Consider the following 25,180-nt stretch of genomic DNA (forward strand, 5'->3'; position numbering starts at 1 on the left):
AATACAAATTTAACTGAATGTCCCGTATTTTATCAGTCAACACTAGTACACATATCAAAGTGTATATGAATGGCAGGATAAGAGAGAGAATCAAATAACTGAATAGGAAAAATGAAACATTATTAAAGTAGCAATAAATCAACAATCCCAGGAAGGGAGAACTATCGTGATTAAGACAATTCAAAGATCTCACGTTATGTATTTAAAAGTTCTTTATCTTAAGCTTCTATTTTTGGTGACTTTCAGAATTAGTTGTGAGAACTTCATACATAAGTTACCTCTTCAGGTCTCAGTGAATACATCTGTGGAATGAGGGGGCTGAACTAAACAGGGGCAAGAGGCACTAATACTGATTAATCACTTACTATGTGCCAGCCGTTATGCCAGGTGCTTTAACATGTATCATCGCATGTAATCTTTATAAGAAATCTGTGACAAAGCTGAAAACGTTAGACAGTTGAAGAAATTCACTCAATATTACGTGGCGAGAAAGTAGTAGAATTAGGAATTAGAACCCAGAGTCTTCTAACTCCTTCCACTACCCTACACTTACTTCTAGACCAGGGGTCAGCAAACTTTTCCCATAAAGGGTCAGATAACAGACATTTTCAGCTTTGCAGGTTTTACTGTCTGTCACAACTTCTCAACTGTGCCATTACAGGAACAAAAGCAGCTACAGATAATATGTAAATGAACAGGTCTGGCTGTGTTCCAATAAAATTTTATTTACAAACAGGTGGCAGGCCAGATCTGGCCCACAGGCTGTAGCGTGCTGATCCCTGCTCTAGACCAGTACCATCCAAAACAACTTTTTGCAATAATGGAAATGTTCTATATTTGCACTGTTCAATAAGGTAGCCCAGCCACACATGGCTATTGAACATTGAAATGTGGCTAGCACAACTAAGGAACTGAATTGATATATTTTATTAAACTCTAATTAAATTTAAATAGCCACAAGTCGCTAGTGGCTCCTCTACTGGACAGCGCAACTCTAGATGATTAGTGATATCCTGCCCGGTTCAAAGATTCAACTTAAAATCACCAAGGATTAAATAGTCAACGTGTGAAACTGTTAGATTACCTTAAATATAACTGCTATTTTAACATGAAGACCGAAGAACAGCCAATAACATCAAAGGCCTTTTATTCCAGCCCAGAGTTTGGTCTAGGCCTCTGGCTCACATGCCTTAGTACTCATCTGAATCACAAGGGCACAGATTCCTGCTTTTGCCCCAAGCCTACATGTGCTGAAAACCAGAGATTCTATATTTTTGATAAGTTCCCTATGTAATTTTATGTGCTGTCAACTGGCTTGGGGAGTTCTGGGCTGAAAAACTCAAAAGAAAATATAAAAAAATACCCAAAAAGGCACCCCTGAATTCAGTACAAACGTAACACGTGGTTAGGAGAAACAAAGTTCCTCATTTTTTTTTAAAACATACAACTCTGTGGCTTAAAAAAAAAGTGCATTTTTATGAGTGTATACAACATTTATTGAGCACTTACCAGGAGACGGGCACTATTCCAGGTGTTTTACATTTATCATTCCCTCCTCACAACAACGCTCTGAAGTATTTCTATCATAACTCATTTCACTGATGAAGAAGTTGAGATATAAAGAGTTGATGCACTGGCCCAAGGTTACGGAGTTAGTTAATAAATGGAGGAGGCAGGATTCAAACCCAAGAAGTCTGGCTCTAAAGCCTGTGATCTCTACCAATATGCTATATTACTGAACACATCTAGAAGACACTAGAACATCAATGCTATCAAGCACCCACCCCGTATTTGTAACCCCTCTAAAGCAACCCAATCACCTTTCGTGGAGTCTGGAGAGAGCAGAGAACACCAAACTTTGAAAATAAAAATAAGAGTAAACTATGTCAAAATTTATGTAAGGTGATAAAAATCCTAATTAGGTTTAAAAAAGCAAAAAGTCATAAAAATCCCTTCATTAAGAAATGAGAAAAATATTTAATTTTGTATTCTAACAAAAGATTTTGGGGTGAGGAAGAAGTGAGAGTTCATAAAATAACAAACCTCATGAAGAAACGGCTACACTGTTATGCAACTACCACTACAGATCTTTCATTCAACAAATAGTTACTGAGTGCCCCTTTTGTTCCTGGCAAATTCCCTTCTCATGGAGCATACATTCTAGGAGCCTTCTTTACTACCTTCCTATTTCATAAATATAGATATAACTTATAAATTAGATGCTAGAATATCTCCAAAGTAATCTGATTAACTGAATTTTTTTTATTGATCTTTGATATTTAGATAAACACATTTAGGAAATCAAACACACACAAATCATTTTTAACTCTAAAAATTACTTTTCTAAATTCCCTATCCCCATGATACAACCTCAGCGATGTCATCTGAACTGGTGAAGGAAAAACTGCGGCCGGCTAGTTGATAGGCCTGAGTCTCAATTGCATCCAGCTTGGCTTGCATTATATGTTTCTGACTTTCACATTCTGCAGTACTAAAGCCAATTCCATTTAGTTCTAACAAGGCCAAGCAGTACTGAGAGGGCATTTCCACTTTACAGAAAACATCTGGAAGAAAAAAAGAAAAGTAAAACATTAATTCTAGATCAGCATCATAACCTAAACACACACACAATTTTTCTAGGAAAATCCAGACACAACACACGGTATCCTTCAAGATTCAGTCTTCCGAGCAGCATTCTCAAATCAACAATGAAAGGTGTAAAAGTACTTTCCACTTTTCCACATAAGCACTAGACTACTACCCTTGTCTCTGCAGACAGTATAAGAATTGGCAATCTTGTGAATAGTCTGGATTACAAGAGACAACATTTCTCTCAAGATAACGTTTCTGCTTCTATTTCTAGCAAGAGCAAGATACCCAGTCTTATTTGCTAAGGTGATTACAAAGCGTTAATTCTCTGAAATTATATCCAATATCCCTGGCCCTGTGGTATGCATGCTTGCACAAAGAACTAAATATGGGGTTTTATATTTTCCAATGCTTTTACCAAAGAGTAAAGGATAAGATTCCTGAAGTAAGAATCAGAGTATTTTTCTATCAGCTCACATTTCTCAAGAGTAGTCTTCATTCTAAATCAGTTTTCCCAGTATGTTCATTAGAATTTTAGTCTCAAAGATACTCTGTAGAAAGGGTGGAGTTGAGAGACACTGTATACCATGAGTTTCAGCATTTATATACTGTTCTTGGATATTCATGACGCCTGCTAATATATGTAAGGCTCTGAGAAGATCTGAAGCAAAGAGCATTATTTAATTTTGTATTAACCAAAAGTCTGAAATTATTTGACCATAAAATCCTTTATTTTATATGATACTTATTAACATCCTGAAAAGGGTCCATAGAATGCACTGTGGGAAATGCTGTCCTAAATCATTAAGAAAAAAATCCATACCAAAGACTTCAGCTTCCAGTACTATGGGTCACTAGGACTCTGAGTAACCCTGGCCTACCCTTCCCAGCTCCACATACACACATTCTTTGAGGCATTACTGGTCTTAATCAGCAGGAGAGATCTCCAGAGACACTGATAACCACCAAAAGCAAACAAACAAGTGAGAGCTATGGGCCTCTAACTGGGCAGGCAGAGCCTGGCTTTGGAAGCCTGGACCCAGAGCAGAAATTCATGGGATGTGGGACCAGAGAAATAAGGAACTAGAACAAAACAGTCAGAGCAGCACAAAGTCAGAGTGACAGGGAGCCAGTGTGGATCCTTAGGCAGTAGGAAGGAGCTGAGTTGTCATGGGAATGAAGTCCTATACCCAAAAGGTTGAGGGAATACAGATCTTTGGAATAGAACAAGAGGAGAAGCTGATCCTCAGACTCCTGTTCTGAACCCAAAACTCTCAAGGAAGGCTAGTGTGGTCCTTGGATGTGGTGTAGTTTGGTAACCAGCAGAGGCAAGAGCAAAACTCTTCTAGAGGAAGGCTTCCCTCAAGTTAGGCCTGCAGGGCTCCACTGATCAAATCGTGTTGGAACTCACAGAGAGTATGAAAAATACAAGATAGCAAAGAAATATAAATGGGATTCAGCAGAAACAACAAACAGCAGACTTAGATCCCCAAGAATTGCAGATAAGGAATTGCTAGAACAGAGCACAGAGCATAGGCTATGAATGAATTATTTACAAAATAAAAAAAGAGATGAATAGAAACAAAGTAAAACAAGAAAATAGAGTACAAATATATCAATAATCGTAATGAATAGAAATACATCAATAATCACAATAAATTGGTAAATTTGTAAAAAAGTAGGTAAGTTTGAAAAATAAACAATTAAGTTATACTTTGTTTATAAGACACATCTAAAGCACAAGGACCTAGAAAGGTTAAAAGGGATAGAAAAAATATATGTGAGGTAAATATTAATCAAAAGAAAGTTGGTGCTGCCATATTCATTCCAGAACACAGACTAAGAATAAAAAGCCTATTAGTAGTAGAGCTGGTCACAACATAATGATAGAAGGTTTGATTCACCAGGAAGATAAATCAATTTTAAACATGTATGCATCTAATAAAATGGTCTTAAAATATATAGTTTAAATTGACTGAACTACAGGGAAAATTAGATATAGAAGATTTAAACAACAACCTTGACTTAGCAGACATTTATAAAATTCTGCATCCAGAATTAGAATACACATTCTCTTACATACACATAGAACATATACACAATAGTTCAGGTTTTAGGTCACAAAGCAACTCAAGAAATTTCAAAGAATGGGTATTATACAACCATGTTCTCTAACCACAATACAATTAAGTTTGAAGGTAATAATAAAAATACAAAATAAAAAGTTTCCAAATATTCTGGAATTAAAAACCAATCTTCTAAATAATTTATGAGTCAAAAAGAGTCATAACAGAAATTTTTAAATATTTAGGATAAAACGAAAATATTACATGTCAAAACTTGCGAGATACAATGAAAGTAGAGCTTTGAGGGAAATTTATAGCCTTAAATATTTAAGTTAGAAAAGAAAAAAATGATTTGAAAAGTAATGAGTTTAGTGTCAAACAGGAATTTCGAAAAAGGACTGCAAAATAAAGTCAATGGAACTAGAAGAAAAGAGATAATATAAGTGTTGACAGAAATAAAGGAAATAGAAAACAAAAAACAATAGGAAATATCAAAGGCAAAAATTGGTTCTTTGAAAAGACTGAAAAATTGGATAAACTTCTAATGAGATGAAACAATAAATAATATTATGAAAGAAAAAGAGGACATAACAGATAACCAAAGATGTGAAAAACTCAGCAATAGCTTTATGACAATAAATTTGAAAATTTGGACGAAAGAGAGAAATTCTTTTTTTTATTTTTTTTTTTTAAAGATTTTTATTTATTCATTTTTTCCCCCCAAAGCCCCAGTAGATAGTTGTATGTTGTAGGTTCACATCCTTCTAGTTGCCGTACGCGGGACCCGGCCCCGGGCTGGACGGAGAAGTGGTGCGGCGCGCCCGGGATCCGAACCCGGGCCGCCAGCATCAGAGTGCGTGCACTTAACCGCTAAGCCACGGAGCCGGCCCCGAGAGAAATTCTTAAAAAATTATAGCTTACCAAAACATAATTAAAAAGATATAATTGAATAATTTTACAGTTATTAAAGAAATCAAAGTAGTAGGGTAAAAATATTTCCACAAAGAAACAGTTTATAGGCAAATTCTACCAAAATTTCAAGAACATATCATTTCTATGATACATAAACTCCTCCAGATAAAAAGAGGTTGTATTCACCAACTTACTCCATGAAACTAGAATAACTCTGTTACCAAAAACAAAACACAAGGAAAGAAAATTAGTCATTTTAAAACCAATGAATTGGCAAAGCTGAAACAATAGGAATCAGCAAGATATCTTGCACATTGCTGTTTAGAAAGTAAACTTATACAACCATTCTGGAAAACGATTCAGCATAACCTTATAAAGTTAAAAATTCCCATTCTCAGGAAAGAGCAATTCCATACCCAAAAGAAATTCTTGACCACATGTACCAGGAGACATGTATATGTGTAAGAATATGTAAACAGAACTACTTGTTATAGCAAAACAAAATACAAAACTAGAAACAATCCAAACATTCATCAATAGGAAAATGGATAAATTTTGGCACACTTACACAGTGATATATTACACAACAGTGAAAAATGAATCAACTATAGATACTTGCAATAATATGCATGAATCTTATTAACATGATGCTGAGCAAGAAAAGCAAGTTATGGTGTGACAGATGTTTTATAAAGTTCAAAAACAAGCAAAACTAAATAATATATTGTTCGGACTTAGATACATATATGCTAAATTTTTTTAATTAAAACATAAAATTTAAATTAAAAAAATAAGATAATGAGGGGCCAGCCCAGAGGTGTAGTGGTTAAGTTCATGTGCTCCGCTTAGGTGGTCCAGGGTTCACAAGTTCGGATCCCAGGGACAGACCTATACACTGCCCACCAAGCCATGCTGTGGCGGCATCCCACACACAAAATAGAGGAAGATGGGCATAGATGTTAGCTCAGGGCTAATCTTCCTCAGCAAAAAGAGGAAGACTGGCAATGCATGTTAGATCTGGACCAATCTTCATTACCAAAAAAAAAAAGATAATGATAAACATAAAACTTGGGATGTGCAAGAAAGGAGGAACACATAGGTAGACACAAATGTGAAGTTATTAATAATGTGTTAACAATTATTAATTATATTATTAAAATAACAAATAAATAATAAAAGGACCATACATGGACCAATGATGATAATGTACATGAAAGAAAGATTATGACTAACACAAATCTGTGCAGCTGAGGTCCTTTAAAAAAAAGAGAAACCAATTCACTCCATACCTAGAAAATCATCTCATGTATGTTCAAACCACTCCAGAAAGGACCTGATTGATTCATGTGTAGAGAACAGGATGCTTTGTCCTGGCTCACATTGAGCAAAGACACATTCTGTTATTAATATTTATTCATACCCAAACAAAAATCAGCTGTCTACTGGGAGAAAGTCAGCTGCCAGAACACACCCACCCAATAGGCAAAAGGATGAGAAAAGAAAAAGATGAAGTTTCTGGAGGTCCATTAAAATAAACAAGCACATCCCGAAACAATTATTTCTAAACAAAATTTGACAGCTGTCCACATTTTCTCTGAAAACTTTTCTTATCTCAATGTACTTTAATTCTATGAATTCTTTCAATAAGAGTGCATTCAATACCTCCTACTCACACACTTTTGAATATTTGCAGAAAAAAGAACCTATCAAGACACATTGAAATTGTGAAAGTTAAAAATAACAAATCTAGAGGGTTATTTTCTAGAAAGGAAAACTATAGTCTCCTTTCTTTATAGGTGAAAAACTGTCTTTCAGTAGTGGAACGGTCCCCTCCCAAACATACTGAAAGCTTATAGTTCTGATAATGGGCAACAAATGTCTGTAAAAAGTTACATACTAATCTGTATCACCACCATCAAATGTTAGTGTCTAGGAACTACAGACTAGCCAGGACGCCTATCCTAGGGGCAGACTAAGCAGACTGAGAGGGAAAGAGAGCTGTGTTCATTCAGCTTTATCATCCACGAATGTAGAAGCAGTCCTGTGTCTTGTGTGCCACATATTCCCACTCCTTGGCCTGTCTACACTGGCTTAGAGAAAAGCTGAGTGAGATACTGTAGAGCTGTTCAAGAGCTGCTAATTATAATTTTATTTATTTATTTTTTCCCCCAAAGCCCCAGTAGACAGTTGTATGTCATAGCTGCACATCCTTCTAGCTGCTGTATGTGGGACGCGGCCTCAGCATGGCCGGAGAAGCGGTGCGTCGGTGCGCGCCCAGGATCCGAACCCGGGCCGCCAGCAGCAGAGCGCGCGCACTGAACCGGTAAGCCACGGGGCCGGCCCCAAGAGCTGCTAATTAACAGCAGTTAAGCAAGTCTCCTATGAACAAACAAGTCAGTGTGGTCTTTGAATTATTCTACCCCAATGATACTGAGGAGAACACGACTATCAGCTCAGAGGGCTTGTGCTAGCAGTAAAAACAATAACAATAATCAACTAACACAATAATGAGTGTCTACTCTGTGGCAAACACTACACTAAGGTCTCTCTCATTTAATACTTACAACAGCATTATATGAACTAGACTTAAGAGTTTCAGTAGCTTACCCAAGGCCCCTCACTAATAAGTGATACAGCCCAGATTCAAACCCTGGTCTGTGTGAATTCATCAGTATGCAGTTTCTAGTATTTATTAATCAGGCAATAAATTCATGATTTAAATCTTCTCACAATGAAGCCAACTTTGTTCCACTTCATTTGTACCATAAGCATATGCTATGCTCTCTGAAGTCAAGGTACTCAATATGGGACAGCAGACTGCACAATAAATCCATGCTATTTTTCATGAGGGAAAAAAAAGATTCATATGAATATCCTTTGCTGAAAAAAATAAGTCTTAATAGTTCTAAAAAGAAAACAGTGGGGCCAGCCTGGTGTCGTAGTGGTTAAGTTCGTGTACTCCGCTTTGGCGGCCCAGGGTTTGCAGGTTCGGATCCCAGGTGCGGACCTACACACCGCTTGTCAAGCCATGCTGTGGCGGAGCCCCATATGAAGTAGAGGAAGATGGCCACAGATGTTAGCCTAGTGCCAATCTTCCTCAGCAAAAAAGAGGAGGATTGGCATCGGATGTGAGCTGAGGGCTAATCTTCCTCACAAAAAAGAAAAAAAGAAAAAACAGTTCACTTTTTTAAATCCATGAAAGATACGTTCTAAGTGTGACTAAAAATCATTTGATAAAGTTCAAATATAAAATTAGCAATAAATGAATAAAATGCCACTAATTGTCTTCATTACAGTAGAGCCTGAGGTCAGCCAACTAAAGCCAAACAAGGGTCAGCTGTCTGTTTTTGTAAATAAAGTTTTATTGAACACTCGTTTTTGTATTGTCTGGCTGCTTTCCTGCTATTAATAGCAAAGTGGAATATTTGTGATTGAGATCATCTGGGCCACAAAGCCAAAAATATTTACTCTCTGGCCTTTTATAGAAAAGTTTGTTGAACCCTGGACTAGATAATCCAAAGATAGGGTTTGCATAAAAAGTGTAATTTACCCATCTGTGATAAAGAATGGCTAATTATTTAACTATCATCAGTCTGCAACAGCATAAAAATGCCAGGAACTTTGTTTTTACCTTGAAGGTTTTCCTTCTTCAACAAAGCATTGAGTTGATTCATAGAGTTGAAGGTGAGAATGGACTCTACAGAGGCTCTGTATCTCCCAGAATGCTCAGTGTGGACATTCAGCCCCAGGCTTTGAATCCCTTGGCCAGTCTCTATCCCTTCCAGGAGTGGAAGCTCATGAGGAAGAAAACTGGTAACTATGCTGTGAAGAGTCGGCTCCTTAGAATCTGGATCTAGCAACCAGCATGCCACCTGAATGGGATAGCAAGCAGAACATTTTCTTGATTTTTCAAAGACATTTCTGTACCCTTAAAATAAAAGGGGAAAAAAGAAAGCTCATTTCTAACCTCACTCATATTCACTTAATACTTACTCAGTGGTCTTCCCAGTAGAGAAGAAAAGGATAATTGTATCAGGACTCATTTTTGGTATCAATAAGAGCAGCAGCCTTCAAAGAAGGAAAACTTAAAACTTCTCCATTTTTGCAATGCTCCCACTGATCCAGTTCTGAAGTAGGCTTGAAAACCAAGTGCCTCTCAGCTAACGGAAACCATGTTTCTGAAAATACAGATGGACTCTTCTCCACTGAGGCTCATTTCGGCTAAGCTGCTATAATAAAGATGGGCCTATATACTTTTAGGTTTATTTAATTCTTTCAACATTGGAAGAAGTGAGGCATAAATGTTTTACCATTACAAGTTCATATCCATTAAAAGTTTTATTATAAAAGTTCAGAGTTTTAGAAAGCCTCTAGGCTTTCCCCCTAGGATAAGGGCTTGTCTCAGGACCATTCAACTAGTCATTTGATTGCTACTTTTAGCTTCCCTATGAGATTAGAAGACCTGTAGTTTCTAATACTAGACCTAGTAAATCAATACTGGATTTAGAACAAGGAAATCTAAACCCTGTTCATAATTCCAACAATTACTATATGACTCGGTTACTTCTTTTGTAGGTTAAGAATGTAGTTTCAGGGCCGGCCCCGTGGCTTAGCAGTTAAGTGCTCACACTCTGCTACTGGTGGCCCGGGTTTGGATCCCGGGCACGCACCGACGCACTGCTTCTCAGGCCATGCTGAGATGGCGTCCTACATACAGCAACTAGAAGGGTGTGCAACTATGACATACAACTATCTACTGGGGCTTTGGGGAAAAAAAAAAAAAGGAGGAGGATTGGCAATAGATGTTAGCTCAGCGCCGGTCTTGCTCAGCAAAAAGAGGAGGATTAACACGGATGTTAGCTCAGGGTTGATCTTCCTCACCAAAAAAAAAAAAAAAAAAGAATGTAGTTTCATAGGGGGGTGTGATATTGTGAATTATAATAAGAAATATAAATTTGGTCTTCATCTCTATTTCCAGAACAGAGCTTTTATTTATTTATTTATTTATTTATTTATTTATTTATTTTTTTGGTGAGGAAGATCAGCCCTGAGCTAACATCCATGCTAATCCTCCTCTTTTTGCTGAGGAAGACCAGCTCTGAGCTAACATCTATTGCCAATCCTCCTCCTTTTTTTTTTTTTTCCCCCAAAGCCCCAGTAGATAGTTGTATGTTGTAGTTGCACATCCTTCTAGTTGCCAGAACAGAGCTTTCAAAACCCTTGGAATTTCCTAAATGGTGAGAGAGAGAAAAGTGTCTTTTGTTAAGTTAATGAGGTGACTTTTGGAATGCTCCCAGGTCACCTAAGGATGGAGGCTGGTTACCAGGGAAATCAACCCTGTGATTGGAGGCTTGGAACTTTCAGTCCCACCCCTCGACCTCTGGGAGGTGGCTGGAGGTTGAATTGATCACCAATGGCCAATGATTCAATCAATCATGCCTATGTAATGAAGCCTCCATAAACACCCAACAGGTCAGTGTTTGGAGAGTTTCCCAGGTTGGTGAACACACAGAGGTGCTGAGAGAGTGGCATGTCTGGACAGGGCATGAAAGCTCTGCTCCCCTTCCCACATACCTTGCTCTATGCATCTCTTCCATCTGGGTGTCCATCTGTATCCTTTATCATATCCTTTTATAACAAACTGGTAAACGTAAGTAAATGTTTCCTTGAGTTTTGTGAGTCGTTCTAGCTTATTAATTGAAGCCAAAGGGGGAGGAGCTCACGGGAACCTCTGATTTATAGCCAGTCGGTACGAAGTACAGGAAACAACCTGAACTTGCAACTGGCATCTGAAGTCCAAGGAAGGGGCCTTGGAACCTCCAGTCTATTGTCGGTTGGTCAGAAGTACCTGGGCTAGTGATTGGCCTTGAAGTAGAGGACAGTCTTATGGGACTGAGCCCTTAACCTGTGGAATCTGACGCTACTTCTGGGTAGACAGTGTCAGAATTGAGTTGAATTGTAGGACATCCAGCTGGTGTCCCCAGCTTGGTTGGTGGTGTGGGGGGAAACCTCCCACACATATGTCGGAATTTGTCTCAAAGCCACTTTAGTTGGTGTCAGAGAAGTGGGATTTGCTAGAAAGGCTCTGGCTCACAGATAAATGCAGTTTGCGAAGAGAAAGGATAAAAGGGCGGGGGATGATGATCCTTTGATCCGTGGATGGCTATCTAGTCACCCATGGTATGAAAGTACAGCTGCACTGCAATCAGTTACTAAAAGTAAAAGTTACCAGTGGAATTTAGAAACAGTAGTAGACCTGACTTTTGAGGAGTTGGCTCATTGGATATATAAGGAAATGCAAAATAATAAGCACGCTAAACATAAAAATCTCTTGGTTATTGTTATGCGTAATAGCTAAAATGAAAGTAAAAGAAAGCGCTGGGTCAGGCCTTGATGCTAAACCAAACTCAGATTTGGGTCACCCTGAGCTTCGGCCACTAGCCTCAATGCCGCCTAGAAAGGGAAAAATTATGCAGAGGCAACAGAAAGTACCTCTTAGACCTCTGGTCACAAGAAGGTAATCAATGTAAAGGGAGGGCAAAAGCAAGAAACTATTGAAACCAGAGGGGACAGTGTGAAGTTGTTTCATTTTGTGGATGTGTATCATCAGCTTCCTGAGGAACCTTTACTCAAATGGACTATGAGAGAAATTTAGGAGGAGTGTCAGGTTTTTGAATGCTGTAGAAGGGAAGAGCATGTTTGGGTTGACGCAGGACCTACAGCTCACTATGGAACAATCACAGATGATTATATGTCACCCAGACACACCGGAGGATATTCCCGAGGGAACAGCCAGCCTGGTGCATGGGATAAAAGCCACTGTGAGGTCTGTATCCTGAGAAGGGGGACTGTTTGTCTCCCCGTATAAATGCCAAATGGAACACCCCAGATGAAGTAGCTGATATGCTTTGTATACAAGCCATGTGGGACTGACTTTATAATGACCAGGATATTCAGGGCTGAATATGCCCGTCACCCAGGTCATGGTAAATGTGGTAAACCATGGCTGTAGTTAAGGGGGCCCCTTTCACATGGGCACCCCATATAACCTTATTGTTGCAAAACCTAGGGATAGTTTGGGAGCCTGATCAAATTGTCTCAGCTTCCCCTCACATGTCTTACAGATGTTAATAAAAACATTAGGTTAATTAACACGAGAATGGGAAGAGGCAGAGGGGAGAGTCAAGAGACTTCCCAACAAGGTAGAAATTTTTTAAATGTTATCAAGAAATAAGGCGAATAAAGCAAATATTGATAGGAGCGCAAGAAAGAGGAAACAGAAAGGGGATAGTCACAGGACTCATCCTAGCATGGTGGAAATCTTTAGATGGTTATTCAGAAATCGGATGAATAAAACGGGCATTGATGGGGTTAAAACAAAGGTTTTAATGCAACACTATCATAGGTTGGGCAGGCCAATGCGACCCTCTGCTGGTTCCCAGTATTAAAGGGCCTCCAATAAGTCTGCTCTACTTATCCCAATTTAAAGAAATGTAAAAAGCCTGAAGGCAAATATTACAATGAGAAACCTAACCAGCAATCACTTAGGGCAGTGATTAGGCAGATTAATCAAATTAAAGATTGATAAAAGGGCCAGATCCCTTGCTCAACCCCTCCCTGGGGACCCCAAAGCCTTTTGCACAAGAGTGGGTAAAATGGTCAGGGGGTTGGGAAGAGAATTTTCCAGGTACTGTGGTACCTGGAACTGTGGTACCAAAACTCATTGGTGAGGCCCTGACTCAGCCTACAATTCGATTTAGAGACTGTAAAAATATAACAGCTGATAGGATTGTGCAAATTGGAAGGTTTAAGCAGGTATTATGTAAAGAAGTTGTGTCTCCTTTATCTGAATCTTTTATGGGAATGAGTATTCTGTCTGGCAGGGGAACACTTCCCCTATTTGGTTTTGCAAAACCAAAACCTTAATGAAGTCCATGGAGGCTACAGTTAGGAATGTAAGGGTTGAGGTAAAAGTTTGTAGAATTGGTATGTTTGAAGGGGCTTTATGAGAAGTGGTTGAGTCTTGATTGTATTTTGGAAATGGAGGTTACGTCTGACTGGGAAATGTTTCCCCTTCCTAGTATTGTAAAACAGAAGACATGTAAATTGCCCTTCAAGCAATGGTAATCCGACATGCTAAATGGGAAGCAGTACGACTGCCCAAGCCCATATAGCGTGGAATAGAAGCTGGAGTGCTGGTAGGGACAAATTCTCTGTGCAATATCCCTATGTGGGGCATAGACTGGGGCTTATGGCAAGAACCTGAGTGCCTCCCAGTGACAACTACTGGGACTTTAAACAAGAGAATTTCCACTTGAGGGGCATTTACTACCTTGCTATCTGACATTATTAACTGAAGCTACTCTTATGACTGAGGGACATAACATGATCTTGAAACCTGAAATACCCACAAAGTCTTGGGTGATGTCTAAGAAATGCTCTAATGGAGATGGCAGTGCCCAAAACAGTTCCATAATATGCCTACAAATAGGTCCTGACAGGAATAGACACTGACTCTGGACTGTGCTTTGCTTACCCAGTGGTAGATACAAATGCTGAGTGATATAAAAGAACTGGAACAGAAGATATTGCACCAGTTTGGACGGCCGATTGTCATTTCTTCAGACCAAAGAGCACACTTTACAGTCCATAATGTCCAACAATAGGCAGAGAGATATCATCCTTAGAATACTAGTTTCATAGAGAATTGGAATGGGCAATTAAAACATTAGTTGTCTAAAACGGGGGAAGATAAACGCATGAGAGCTGGCTTACATGCCTTCAGAAGTGTGTGCTCCCACTCAACATGAACATGAGTGAGGCTAAAGAAGTGGCCCCACAGGATAGATTTCTCTGTTTTTCTGGAGGATCAGGGGAAGAAGGGGTAGAGAAGGTGCTGGTATACTTTCTCCCCCGCATCACCTCAACTTTTTTTTTCCCTACTTGATGTGTTGATCACAGGACCAGGGTTATAACTTAAAAGGGCTGGAAGCAGGGATGATTCTGGAAGCAGGATGTAACTGTGTTTTTAACCTTTATGTTATAATTCCTAAAGGCCTGATGAGGCAGGATGTGCCTTCACCCCATCTGGCAAAATTGGGGCTAACAGTGAATGCAGCTATTGCCTGGTGGTCAGACAGCCCACTAACTCTGCACCTACGTGACCTTATCTTACCTGAATGGGAGTGGACTGAGGGCGAGGCACTTGATAGACTAGTACTGGGTTGTCTGCAATCTAGACCAGTGAACCTAATATCATTTCCACGGAGAGAAGGAAAAATAGTAGCTATGGGTAAAGGAATGAATAGATGAGTTATGTAATGAGGGAAATCCAATATTACATTAACACCTTGAAAGAGGCTCAAAGCAAGATATGATATCATCTCTTAGCTTGATTATGACAGATGCCTGAAAGGGTGAAGCCATGTATTACTGACTCCACTCCTGCTTTTGGAAGCTGACGAAATCAAATGGAAGCCTGCAACCTGGGAGACATTTTCATACATTAATGATGGTAGACTGGATAGTTATTAATGACTGAATGGGATTCTAATATTGTGCCAGTATCTTTTGACTTTTATGCTGGTTTTGCTATAACAATTGTATTATGACAATCAGGTTTAAGACTGGGGATAGACTGTGATATTGTGAATTATAATAAGAAATATATATTTGGCCTTCATCCCCATTTCTAGCACAGAACTTCCAAAATGCTTGGAATTTCCTAAAGGATGAGAGAGTTAAAGTTGCCTTTTATTATGGTAATGAGGTAACTTTCCAAATGATCCTAGGTAACCTAAGGATGGGGGCTGGTTGCCAGGGGAACCAGCCCTCTGATTGGAGAGTTGGAACTTTCAGTCCTACCCCTTGACCTTCTGGGATGGGGGAGGGGTTGGAGGCTGAATTGATCACCAGTGGCCAATGATTTAACCAATCATGCCTATGTAATGAAGCCTCCACAAAAACCCAAAAGGACAGGGTTCGGAGAGCTTCTGGGGTTGGTGGACATGTGGAGATGGGGGAGAGTAGCACGCTTGGAGAGGGCATGGAAGCCTCATGCCTCTTCCCACATACTTTGCCCTATGTATCTCTTCATCAGGCTGTTGATTCGTATCCTTTAATATCCTTTGTAATAAACCGGTAATCTAGCTAGCAAATTGGTTTCCTGAGTTCTGTGAGCCACTCTAGCAAATTAATTGAGCCTAAGGAGGGGGTCATGGGAATCTCTGATTTATAGCTGGTTGGTCAGAAGCACAGGTAACAGCCTGGGCTTGCAACTGGTGTCTGAAGTGTGTGCGGGGCGGGTAAGGGAGGAGAAGTCTTCTAGGACTGAGCTGTTAACGTGTGGGAATCTGACACTATCTTCAGGTGGATAGTATCAGAAGAGTTGAATTGTAGGACACCTAGCTGGTACTTGGAGAATTGTTGGAGGTGTGGGAAAAAGCCTCCTTCTCACCATTAGAAATCGGTGATCAGAACTCTTTTAGGGGGTATTGAAAAGGACAGTCTCCTATAAAAGCTGGCAAATGTTTCTTATAGAAGTGAGATTTTGTAAATTAATAGTTTAACTTCTTACATCAAAAGTATTGTAATTAACAAACAGATTATGGAATATTTCAAGTAGTTTATGCAAAAGGTGCTATATAAATCTGAGATGCTAATGTAGTTTTAACGAGAAGCTCATATTACCCATGTTCTCATTTTGGACTGTGGAACATCAAAATTAGGTGACAACCTTTTATATCCAGTAAAGGTCAGTTTAGAAACTACATGGAATTTATCACACGTAAACCAAGCCTGGCTTGAAGTGCAGAAAAGGACAGTATCTTTAGTTTATCTGATATCGCCTTTGAAAATCTTTGCCAAAAAAGCTAAAAAAACTAACAAGACTAAAAATTATCCTACTATTATTAGTTAAATTGATAACAACAACCAAGTAGTATTACATTTCAACTCAAAATTAATATTCCACACACCTCATGTATCCAGTATCAATTGCAGGGAAAATGGCATCCCTCTGAGGGCCATGATACTGTAACTAAATGTCTTCTGAAAATGCATTATACTCTTAAGTGTATATTACGATAACATAAGTTACCCTTTTCTTACTAACTCAGAGTCATCATTATGAAGAGTGTATCACACTTTACTATTATACAGGAAAATTCTCAGGGGCTAGTCAGGTGACTTGTTCTTATGCTAAACGGCCCCTAAATAGTATTTTTGACATCTTATATCTACACATTTTCCTATTTTCTGCCTCACAGATATTTGAAACATCCTGCTATTGTATATCTGAATCTCACAGTTCTTCTTTCATTTCTAATTTACTCTGAGACAGAAAACTTAGAACTTATGACTGAAATAAAAATTTTTTAAATCTCTGAGAAAAGATATGAACTTTAATGCTTGGAATTTGTGACATCTCTGTTTTTATCTACACAGAGGGATCTGGTGCATAATATTCTGTTCTAGGCAAATGAGATTACTGGATAAAGGAGTGACTACTCTAAAAAACTGAAGTTGCATTGTTGGAGCTAAATAAATACCGAGTCATTTAAGAATTAACCCTAAACATTAAAAAGTTTTTTTAAGTATGTAAAAATTAAGACATGAAACCTTAGGATCTTCATAACTTTGTTCCAGGGAGATACCACAAGATAGAAGAAGAATTTTATAGCTCTGGATGAAGTCATAGACGATAACAGAACGTTCTTTATCAGATTCCTTTTGAAAGCAGGATTGAAGGTGCCACATTCTATCTTTCACAGTCAGGCTTGGATCCAGAGAAGGTGGGACCAAACTGGCACTAATTTCTTTAGGGGAAAAAAAAAAAAAGTCAAGGCAAAAATTATATGCATTCACTTGAAGCAGCAAACTTTACTGCAAAGACTGAATGAAAAAGACTCAAAAGTCTAAGGATCTAGTTCCATGTAACCAATAATTCAGCACGACCTTATCCAGGTCATGTCGGCTATCTACATAAAGTACTTCGTAATCTAAAAATTATGGTTTGGGCTAGATGATTTATAATGCTCTACTTAATTAGGTAAGAGAAAATTCTAAATATCAAGATTTCTAAAAATAAATTTACATTTATCACAATGAGGTATTAAAGACAGAAAAGCTATTTTAAAATGAATTTTAAAGGGATATTTAGTATGAACGCACAATGTTACATCTCAAAAAAGAAGTAGAAGTTCAACTAACTACTCACCCTAACATATTTCCTGCAAAACCACTGAAAATATCTAATGCTTACTCAGGAACAGACATTATATGGCACCCTTTAAAATGTTTCCTTATTAATTTTGCTCCTATCTAAAATCAATCAATCTGTTAAGTATCCAACAACCATAATCAGATCACAAGGTATTTCCAGATAATATCCTTTCAGTTCCAAAGATTCCTCCAAAGGCTGTGTGATTCAACTACTGTGGATAGTCTCAGCCCCTAAATGAGTTCCAGACCCAGTTAATAGGAGGAAAAAAGTCTGAAAAGAAACTGCTATGATCCAGTCTTTAAAAGCAAACCCTCAAGGTGGCCAGGGAATCCCTGAGGCTCTGCTACCACCAAGAAGAAAAGATAGCATTAATTGTCCCATGTGACAAGCAGAGGGGAGTAAGGGTGGTGTCTCTTAAAACATTCATTCTAGTTATTATATGAAATAATGAACACACTAGCCCCTAACCAAAAAAAAAAAATCTTTTTTTAACCCTAAAAATAAATTCTAGGTAAACAGGGAATTATTCTCAACAAACATGTCACCATCCTAACAGAGGTTACATTAAAATTATATGATGACTTAGTCAAATAGTGATTACTTACCAGAATGCTTTTGCTCCTTCTGCAATGAAAAATAATAGGCATCTCTTCCACCCCAGCACACTGCCAGTCCAACCACCAAGATGTCATCACAACCTTTAATAGGAAATCCATCATCTCTAATAGGGGTTTCCTGAGGTGAGCTAACTAAGTAAATCAAAAGTGAAATAATTAGAAACCTCTAAAAACAAAGCCATTATACTGAATGTTAAAACAATGATAATAATAAAAAACTATCTGATAGGCAAAATTTCCAGATCCCTAAAATATGGCATTATTTGGATAGTCATTTTTAGGTGTATGTAAGATCTTTCTAGGATTCTCATCAATTAAGATAACTGTCACTATAAAAAAATCTACCAAAGATTTCTTAAAATACATCTATAATAACAACTAAAATGGGTATTAACTAAATTTTTTAAAAGGTGCATCTATAACTCACACAAATAAAGACCACTTGCATGCCACAAAAATTTTGTAGTCAACTCAGCAATTCTTAACTCGAAGAAACTCCAGAAAAATCAAGTCTTACTTCTTAGAGAAGAATTAGATATGATTTTGTATTTGGAGTCAATGTTTTTCCTAAAATAAAGCATCTCCAATTTTACAAAGACATAGGTCAAGAACCAATCTATTTTATTTGCAATTATATCCCTAATACCTGGATAATAACTTGTGCATATTTGTTAATTTAAGTGAACATTTTTATCCCTCTAACCTCTAGCACAGAAAATGTGCTCAATTTTGTTTGTTGAATGAAAAATAGAAAGTACTAGTCAACACTGAAAGTACATAAAACTTTATTTACATAAAACCTCTATAAAATGTATATTAAAAAATTGATATACATAAAACATCATTAACACGTGCTCTATGAATTGAAGATCAAACGAATACTCAAACATTTATGAACAAATTCATTCATAAATACAGAGAATTAAGAAATCTGACCAAATCTTTGATTTCTACAACAGGTTGTCAAACTGACTACAGCTATTCCCTGTGACACAGAATCCTTACTGTAATGACATAAGACAGGAATATACATGGCATTATTTGACCAGAAGGTTCAATTCTTTCAAAACCTAGAAGAGCTCTGTGAGGCTTTAGGATCAATCTTTCAATATAGAATTCATGACCATCAGTGGAGGTACAAATTCTACCTGAGATAAGTATTGGAAAATGTAGCTAATGTACATTGTGAAAATTATAGTGCCTATTTCCTATGTACTTTTGTGATTATATAAATAAGGATGTTACAGTTTAATAGAAAATAATACACAAGCAATGATGATTAATAAAAACCATTGTTATACCATTAAGATACCATAACAACAGTGATCCATATTCCAAACATATATCTTAATTTTTATACTTATATTCTATTTATATATTTATATAATAATATATATAGTTATTATATATATACATGATTTTTTTTTTAAGAGAAATGTTGTTTAATGGTAAAGCTTAACACACTCTAGCACCAGGCATTGCCTGCAGCTGAAGCAGCAGGGATGCATAGATGACCACGGAGCCTCACAAAGTGGGGATGAGGAATGCAACGAACAAACAGAAGAGCCCCATGGCCTCAGAGCAAAGCCCAGAATAGGCATAGAAGAAAGAGCTGCTGTTTGAGAGACGGGTTCCTGGCATAACCAATGATCAAGCTGTCAAACACTGTGCCAACGCTAGCCTTTGAACCAGCCACACCAACTGTGGTGGTTCCAGCAGCAATAAGCTTGGCTACTGTGTCAATGTCCCTGGAGACAATATTGGTCTGGAACCCCCGCTGGGCCACGTAGAGTGGGGAGCTGCTGCACGAAGGCTGGATGTCTGGCCTACTCAGAAGGAGGCAGACACAGGCCTGATCAGACCCAAGTACAACAGTGGATCAGAGCCAGACGAATAAGTAGTGCCTTGGTCTGCATTTTCCCAGCTTGAGCTCTTGGTCTCAGTACTCATCTCCCACCCATGTGTCCTCGGGTCACCCATCTCTTTAACCAGAGGACAATTATTATTAATCTAGTTGGATCAAACAATAAGGCTGTTCTACATATAAACCCACATAAGAGAAACTTATTAAACTTTGAATAAATTTATTACATTTAATAGCCAATACTGAAAAGTTTCAGTTCCATCTCAATCCATTAACTATTTTACATACAAATGTGAAAAATTTTTTAATTAATAAAAAAATTCTTACCTTGCTTAAACCTACAACCAATAGTAGCACTTTTAGAAGATGTCAAATTACTGATCTTTTCACAAGCCAGTGAGATGGAAAATCGCTTTTTGCACTGCCACTCCTTAATGAACGTTTGAAAGAGAGTTTGGTCACTTGCTACATCAATTATGGCCAAACTTGCCAAACTGCATGAAGCTGGAGTTAACTGCGATCCATCCTGTGATAACTGCAGTGAAAAACTTGTGTCTCTAATAGGACTGTTGTCTTTGAAACCATTTCTACTCTCTGGACTTAAATTACGGTTTTCAATATCTGAAGGTAAGTCAAATGAAGAACTTTCACCAAGTTGTAAAACACTACTAGTTTTCCGAAGTTTTACAGAAGATGTTCCAACAATACCTGGAAATGCTAGCTTAGAAGCAGATGCTGGAATGGGTGTAGGAGGAATGAGTCCATTATCCTCTACTATACAGCTTTGTTTATAAGGCAAGAGGGATGAGGTTTCATCATGAATAGCATTATTCTCTAGTGCCTCCATCTTGCTTTTTACTTCATTAGGGGAAAATAAAATTCCCTGTACCTGATTTGGCTCCAAATTTGAAATCACTTCTTGTTTCTCATTTAACTCTGTAATTTTTCCATGCAAAGTAGACAAGTTTGTAGTGGTTAACTTTAGCTTTTCATTTTCTAGAGGACTGGACACTTTATCTAAAATCCTTTGTAGTCCTGGACTTAAAACAAATGATGCCCCTGACCATACAAATGAATTATTTTGCCTTATCCCAGTTAATTTAGATTTTTGAGACCCTTCATCTTTATCTCTTCCAGTTACCTCTCTTTGGCGATAATCATTACCTACAATTGCTGGATCATTTAGTTCTAAGGCTCTAAGAGAGTCTGCAGGATTATTCGTCTCTTGGACAGGAAATATATCTACATTGTCCAAAGCTTCAACCATCTGAGCAGAATCCATTTCTGAAAACATAAGAGACTCATCACTGGAACAAGTCAATTGCTGCCGATTATCTTGATTCTCATCCATACTTGATTTTTCAATTGGGCCCTCTGGTTGTAGACACAGAGAATCACTGAAATGGTTTGACATTATTTCAGAAGGAAGGGGGTCTTTCACTTGTACATCTGGTGGTTGTTTTTTCACTAAGTAGTCTTCACTGAAACTGTCAAATAGTAAACTATCACTCAAATTCAAACTTGTTTCAGGATCTGGCAGACATTCTACTTCTACACCAGCAGGAGTTCTCTTTTGAGGAACCAGAGGTATAACTGGTTTCACAGCTTCTTGTGTTTGATAACCTTGAAGAAAACTATTTAATTGGGAGTCAGTAACAGAAAGTTCATTCCCTTTAAAACAAGGGCCATTTTCCCTCAATAGTATTGGAGAGTGAAAAATTGGGCTTTCTGGAGTCAGGATGTCAACCCCATGTGAATCAGTCCTTTTCATAGTATCTACAGTCTTAAGTTCCAAATGATCTATATTTGTCACTCCTGGAGAATGGTGTTCACCAGGAGGGGTAATGTGAATCTCATTCTGAAAAGAGCTCACCGAGCTCTGTTTGTTTAAGCTCTTCTGCATCACCCCTGTTGCCAGGTTGGTGTCCTTTGCTCCTTCTTGTTTGGCATTTTCAGTTGCCATCTGTTGTATTATTTTCTCTGACTGAGTATCCAGGTAGAAACTATCTTCAAAATCACAGAGAACTAAACCTAAGTCAAAAACACGATTATTTTTAGTTTTGTTTGCTGCATAAGCATCTGTTTTTTCTTGTATTCTAGAGGTATTTAGAAAATTCTCATGCTGACCTGATTTACCAAATGTTCCAATTGGTAGATGTACTCCACTGGGTATCTCAGTGCTGCTTATATTATCTCCTGATACCTGAATATTATTTGATTTATTTTCCTCAGCATTAAATTTTATACTTTCACATTTGATAACAACATTTGAGTCTCTATTCATATAACTACTGACTGTCTCACAGGGCATTTGTTTCTCCATTATTTTTTTCTGTTTGGTATAATTGTTTGTCTGTTTATCAGACTGCTTTTCCAGGCACTGGTTAATTGGATGGGTGTCATGGTGTTTCACATAAACATTCTGGTTTTTTGAATCATTTTGTAACAGCACTTTGTTTATTTTTTCTGACTCAACTACCGCTAATCCTCTTCCATTTTCATTAACCACATTAGTGGCTTGACAAGTCACTTTTTTACTCTGGGATCCTGTGATAAAATGTTCCACAAGAAAATCATTAGTTATTGTTTTGTTTCTTGCATAACTTTGTTCTGCTTCTGATGGGAATAATACTTTTTTATATTTTCCTTCAGCACAGAAGGACACATTTTTGGCAAATGGACCTGGATTCCTAAATTCCATATTATTCTCCTCTAAGGTAAATGAGTCTTCACAATAAACAGAATTAGACATAGTCTGTTCTTGTAATTCAATTCTACACAACCCAGAGTCTTTCACAGGGCTACTGTCTCTGGATCGTTTTAGATGCTTACTATGTTTCCAAGATCGAAAAGTTGTACTCATCTTTTCTGAACTGAAATTCAAAGCTTCTTTTTTTGTTTTCTCAGACGAGAGTATCTGAACAACTTTCTTAGTGCTTGTTTTTTCCTCATTCAGAGAGGTTCCTAGCTTCTCTTTATTTATATTCAAAGAAGCCCGTTTTCTTCCTCTGGAAATGGAATGTACCTGACGTTCTTGATTCTCATCCTGAAACTTACAATAAAAGGAATTTGTATGCTTTCTACTTTTATCTAAATCTTGCACTGTATTTGGTGTATTCTTAACAGAAGAATCACTAAGTGTTGTGTTACTTCTTTTCTTTGATGTTAATCTTTTGCAGGAACTCTTAGTTTGGGGTATAAATTTGTATTCCTTTACTTCTGACTCACTGTTGGTCAATGAGCATGTATCAGAATTTAAAAGGGAATATGGATTCCACTGCACTCCCATTTCAACTAAGTCCTGCTGCAGAATCATTTTGGCTTCTTCCACTATAAGGACTGCTGCTTCCCTTTCAGTTAAACCTTTTCTGCCAGTCAGCCAAATAGTTCGCATATTCCGACGTTCTTCAACTGCTTCCTCATCCTCATCCACCGCCTTTCGGGCACTATACAAGAGACAGGAAAAGAAGTAAGTTAATGCATTGATTCATTCATTCATACAACAAATATTTAGTAAGCATCAATCTGAGCTCCTCTAGGAACTGAAGAAATAGCACTGAACAAGAAGGAAATATATATGTATAATTGGAGAAATTAGAAAACAAACAAACGTTAAAATGCATTCTGTGTCAACTGATGACAAGAGCTGTGGACAAAAATGAAGCACCAGGAAGGGATGGGTGGTTCTGCAATCTTTAAATAGCACAATTAGGGAAGACCTCCCTAAGACAGATTCTTCAAGTGGAAACCTACAAAAAGTGAGTGTCATAAAACTTTCATTGCAAACAAATCCTTTACAATATGAACTCTGGACAAGATATTTGAAGGGACTAGAGAGTGACAAAAAGAAAGCAGAAACTGGAAGGGGGCTGAGACTAGAAGAAAGAAATGGCAGTGGGTGAATTTTCACACTTTTCACCTGACGGCAGGCCCCAGTCAGTGCCATGAAGAAGAACTAAAAACTTGAATAAAAACCTGGAGTTCATTAATTGACAGAATTTGAAAGAGAGCTCAGAGTAACTAGAGGAGATACACAATGAAGGGAGAAATTCGAAAAATGAGAGGTACAGAGAAGGAGAACACCAAATTCTTCATATAAATTCCGCCCAAATATCGGGCTGACCTCTAAACTGTGCAAGTGTGGGCAGACTCCAAGCAGCCAGTTAAAAGTCTAAACAGATATTTGAGCTACTGCCCACTACAGGAAGACAAAAGTTCAGGTTGTTTGAGTTCAACCAAGCTAACTGACTGATAAAATATGAATGCTCTTCAGGGAAAATAATAGATTTTACACCTTAAAAGGTCAAACAGATACATAATTGAAGTGCCATGAGGAGAAGAAAGACAGGATGAGGCACAAAAATGGTGGAAGAAATAATGGTCAAGAGACTTCTGTTTTCAGCCAAGATGGAGTAATAGGGACTGATTTAGCCTCTCACCCAAAACAACTAAAAAACCAAGGCTAGGTCAGAAAAGACATTGCAGCTTCCATTTTGCTCTCTCTTGGATCACTCACTTTGGGGAAAGCTAACTATTAGAGCATGAGGACATCAAGCAGCTCTGTGGAGAAGCTTGTATACAGAACTGAGCACCAACTTGCCAGCACGTGTGTGAGTTGTCTTAAAAGCAGATCCAAGACAACCCTTCAGGTGACTACAGTCGCAGCCAACAACTTTACTACAACCTCATGAAAGAACTCAAACCAGAACCACCAGTAAAGGTGCTTCCAAAATCATGAATCATAGGAACCTTGAGTTAATATATATTTACTGTTGCTTTTAAGCTACTAAGTTCTTAAGTAATTTGTTTCGAGGAAATAGCTAACTAATATGTCTACTGAAACTATCAAACTTCAAATATACGAAAGAGAAATCTCAAAGCCTACAAATTGAGAAGGACAAAAGAATCA

General features: G+C 37.9%; 1 protein-coding gene and 1 pseudogene across 3 annotated transcripts in view; both read right to left on the reverse strand.

Moving 5' to 3' along the window:
• POLQ (DNA polymerase theta) overlaps positions 1–25,180 on the reverse strand; it is a 96,464-nt gene that overhangs the window by 30,251 nt on the left and 41,033 nt on the right. For 2 of the 3 annotated variants that reach the window (XM_014792216.2, XM_087439671.1), the window contains exons 16-20: positions 20,599–23,717; positions 18,396–18,539; positions 17,187–17,383; positions 9,199–9,439; positions 2,371–2,564 (exon numbers count right to left, since the gene is read on the reverse strand). In XM_014792216.2, coding sequence (XP_014647702.1) covers positions 2,371–2,564; positions 9,199–9,439; positions 17,187–17,383; positions 18,396–18,539; positions 20,599–23,717 — 3,895 coding nt within the window. Of the gene's footprint in view, positions 1–365; positions 2,565–9,198; positions 9,440–17,186; positions 17,384–18,395; positions 18,540–20,598; positions 23,718–25,180 lie in introns of all 3 variants that reach the window. The other variant, XR_015554438.1, reaches the window with a different exon arrangement.
• On the reverse strand, positions 19,851–20,430 carry LOC147915133 (ATP synthase F(0) complex subunit C1, mitochondrial pseudogene; annotated as a pseudogene).

This window comes from Ceratotherium simum, chromosome 15 (assembly GCF_057802395.1).
Source record: "Ceratotherium simum simum isolate JZ-2026a chromosome 15, ASM5780239v1, whole genome shotgun sequence".
NCBI classification, from domain to species: Eukaryota; Metazoa; Chordata; class Mammalia; order Perissodactyla; family Rhinocerotidae; genus Ceratotherium; species Ceratotherium simum.